At 36.2% G+C, this 2,931-nt stretch overlaps 1 protein-coding gene across 1 annotated transcript; it reads right to left on the reverse strand.

The window, feature by feature from the left end:
* Nucleotides 1–635: 635 nt before the first annotated feature.
* On the reverse strand, nucleotides 636–2,131 carry LOC112523353 (non-classical arabinogalactan protein 31-like). The gene is made up of 2 exons (XM_025132920.1): nucleotides 1,732–2,131; nucleotides 636–1,162 (listed from the first exon to the last, which is right to left on the reverse strand). Exons 1-2 carry the CDS (start codon nucleotides 2,129–2,131, stop codon nucleotides 822–824), a joined length of 741 nt encoding a protein of 246 aa, XP_024988688.1. The 3' UTR covers nucleotides 636–821.
* Nucleotides 2,132–2,931: the final 800 nt, after the last annotated feature.

The following is a 2,931-nucleotide window of genomic DNA, read 5'->3' on the forward strand; positions in this document are numbered from 1 at the left end:
CTATAAAATGAAACAAATATACTAAAAAAGTACTTACATTTAAAAAAAATTATTGATGAAATTTATTTTAATTAAAAATAAAATATATTTTGTCCAAGATTTTCTATTAAAAAAATAGAAAATAATTTGATTAAATTACTAATAGATTAACGATAAAATTTAATTAAATACATAATTATTTAAAATTCGTCACTAGTGTTCATTGATATATATGTATGAATTACTTAGATCTAATTGATGGATAACTTTACCATCGTCAAATGTTCTAATACAGTAACATGTTAATAAATGTGAAAGATCGTGATTAAATTTTGTCGATGAAATTAATTATATATTTAATTAAATTTTTGTCATTAATTCGTAAGTAATTTAATTAAATTATTTTTTAATTTGAAAAATTATCAACGAATATATTTTATTTTTAATTAAAATAAATTTCATTAATAATGTTTTTTAAATGTAAATATTTTTTTAGTATATTTATTTAATTTTATAGATGTAAATACTTTTTTTATTTAAAAAATATTTAGCCACTTGATCATTTAAAATATAAAAGTCTATTAATTTTTTTCCAAACTTTTTCCACTATTTTTCCACTTAATCATAAGAATGTATCTAAACGACAATATTAATTTGATTTATTTTCTAATCCATTAATAAAGGCACCCCCTTCACATCCATAAATTACAATAACACCCCTCAAACATCTTCATTTTTAAATAGAAATCAAACGACACATTACATCTCAATAACCTAAGTAGGATTTGAACCACATCATAAGAGTTCAAATACCACCGCTCAATTAATCCTTATTACCCATTTCAGTCCTCCATACTTTCATGTGGGCATGGAGTTTTTGAAGAAGCTTCAAATGCAAAGGGACCCACAGTGAAGACATCATAAGGAAGTGGGTGAGCATCTGGGTTCGACAATGGTGGCTTCTTGTTAGGGACCAACATGGACCCCTTCACCCCACCATGAAGATCCGTGGGCTCGTTGCACGTAGCCATGGGTGACGTCAGCAGCCTCGCCTTGCACCTGTGGGACCCATAAGTGGTCAAAGTCTTTGGTGGCTTGATGAAGAAATACCCGTTCTTATCACTTGTACCTTTGACCCTCAATGGGTACTTTGTGTTGTTGCATGTTAACAGCACCTCAGCTCCTGTCTTAGTCAAACAAATGCATTACTGACTTGTACCATATGTATTGGACACAAACCGTCAGCATATGTTTCATTTTAACATCCAAGGAAAAGCTATAATGTGTATTGATTACTTGTACCATGGAGATCTTGAAGAGTACAACCCAACAATGCACTCATGTCCTTCAGCTTATAGATTTGTATTGCAATAATGCCCAAGAAAATCTATGATGTGCAGTGATAAGTTGTACGATGCACAAACCTGATGCACAATTGGGTTGTACGGTACAACCCAACAGTATGCTACAAGGTTATATTAGTAATTGTAGCACCCACGAAAACATTCTATTGTGCAGTGACTACTTGTACCATGAACATTTAGATCTATGGTTTTTAAGGGCCATTGAGCCAAACAAGTTCATTTGACTAACTTAGTGCATTTATGATTTGTACAGTGATGGATATTGATGCATAGTTGAAACGTACAGTACAACCCAACAATGCAGTGCTATATATAGATATATATATATATATATATATATAGAGAGAGAGAGAGATATGGATACATATAGAAAGAGTTAGATATATACCCTGAAGAGGAGTGGCACCCAAGAGTGTATCAACCCCCTTGTACTTGCAAGCCTTGCAGTAAACAACGCCCTGAACCGCCACCAACTTCCTCGCCGGAACCGGTGGATGGACCGGAGCCGGTGAGCTACTGGGTTGCTGAACAGGTGGCTTAGTGGGTGGCTGAACCGGGGGATGAACAGGAGCCTTGGTCGGCGTGTGAGACATGGGAGGAGAAGCAAGCTTGTGATGGTGGTGGTGGTGGTGGTGGTGATGCGGTGCAGGAGCTGCCACCGGTTGGTATGACGGCGCGTGGTGTGGCGCCTGTGTCCAGCTGACATTGTCATCAACACCATCACCAAAAACATTAACCATTAAGCAAGAGCTCAGAACCGAAAATGCAAGCAAAACCCTAAACCCCATTTTAGTGTGTGTGGTGTGTGGTGTGGGTGTGGGTGTGGGGAAGCGGTGGTGATATTTATACAGGGTTGGAAGTTGGAAGAGGTGGTAGCTCTCTTCCCATTTTACGTCTTGAAAGCAGAGGTGAGTGGGGCCTACTCAAAAAAGCATGCAAACATTTGATTTTCAATAAAATGTATTTTTCATATATAATTAAATTTTCTAAAAATCAAATTTTTACATTAAATAATGTCAATCGATTTAAGAGCTGTTTGGCGGTTCCTGAATGGTTTGGCACAGAATGGTTAAGTAGTCAGAATGGTTAAGAGGGCCATAATGGTTAAGTGCTGAGTGAAATAATGTTGTTTGGTAACTGTTCTCTGAATGACAACAAATTATCATTTTAACCCTCGAGACAAAGGAGTTCCAATCTAATCAAATTAAGGTTATCCAATTCACAAAAGAGTCCATACAACATAAAAGCACAGAATTGGTACTGGACTACTACAGACCAGCCCCCTTTAACCTAGCCAATAATCGAAATCCGTAGCAAACAAGTGTGCATTTGCCTTCAATTTTACAAACACTGTTTCAGAAATGCATTTGCTACTGTCCAATTTTACTTTTTTGCTAAATCCAAATATGAAATATTTTACACAATGGCATGGTAACAAGGGTTTCTACAAGATAGCAACCAAGAAGTGAACAGAACCAAGATAGCAACATGAAGCGAAGGGAAGCGATGAAATACCTGAAACAGATGGAGGGAAGCAGTAAGGGCAGTGACCGGAAGACGACCACCTGGAAGACGACCACCGGAAGAC

The sequence above is a fragment of the Cynara cardunculus genome, assembly GCF_001531365.2.
Source record: "Cynara cardunculus var. scolymus isolate 2C chromosome LG 12, CcrdV1, whole genome shotgun sequence".
Taxonomy (NCBI): domain Eukaryota; kingdom Viridiplantae; phylum Streptophyta; class Magnoliopsida; order Asterales; family Asteraceae; genus Cynara; species Cynara cardunculus.

Coding starts and splice junctions, on each gene's coding strand:
- LOC112523353 (XM_025132920.1), bottom strand. CDS start 2,131: ATGGGGTTTAGGGTTTTGCTTGCATTTTCGGTTCTGAGCTCTTGCTTA. Junction 1,163..1,731: donor GGGTGCCACTCCTCTTCAGG/GTATATATCTAA, acceptor TGACTAAGACAG/GAGCTGAGGTGCTGTTAACA.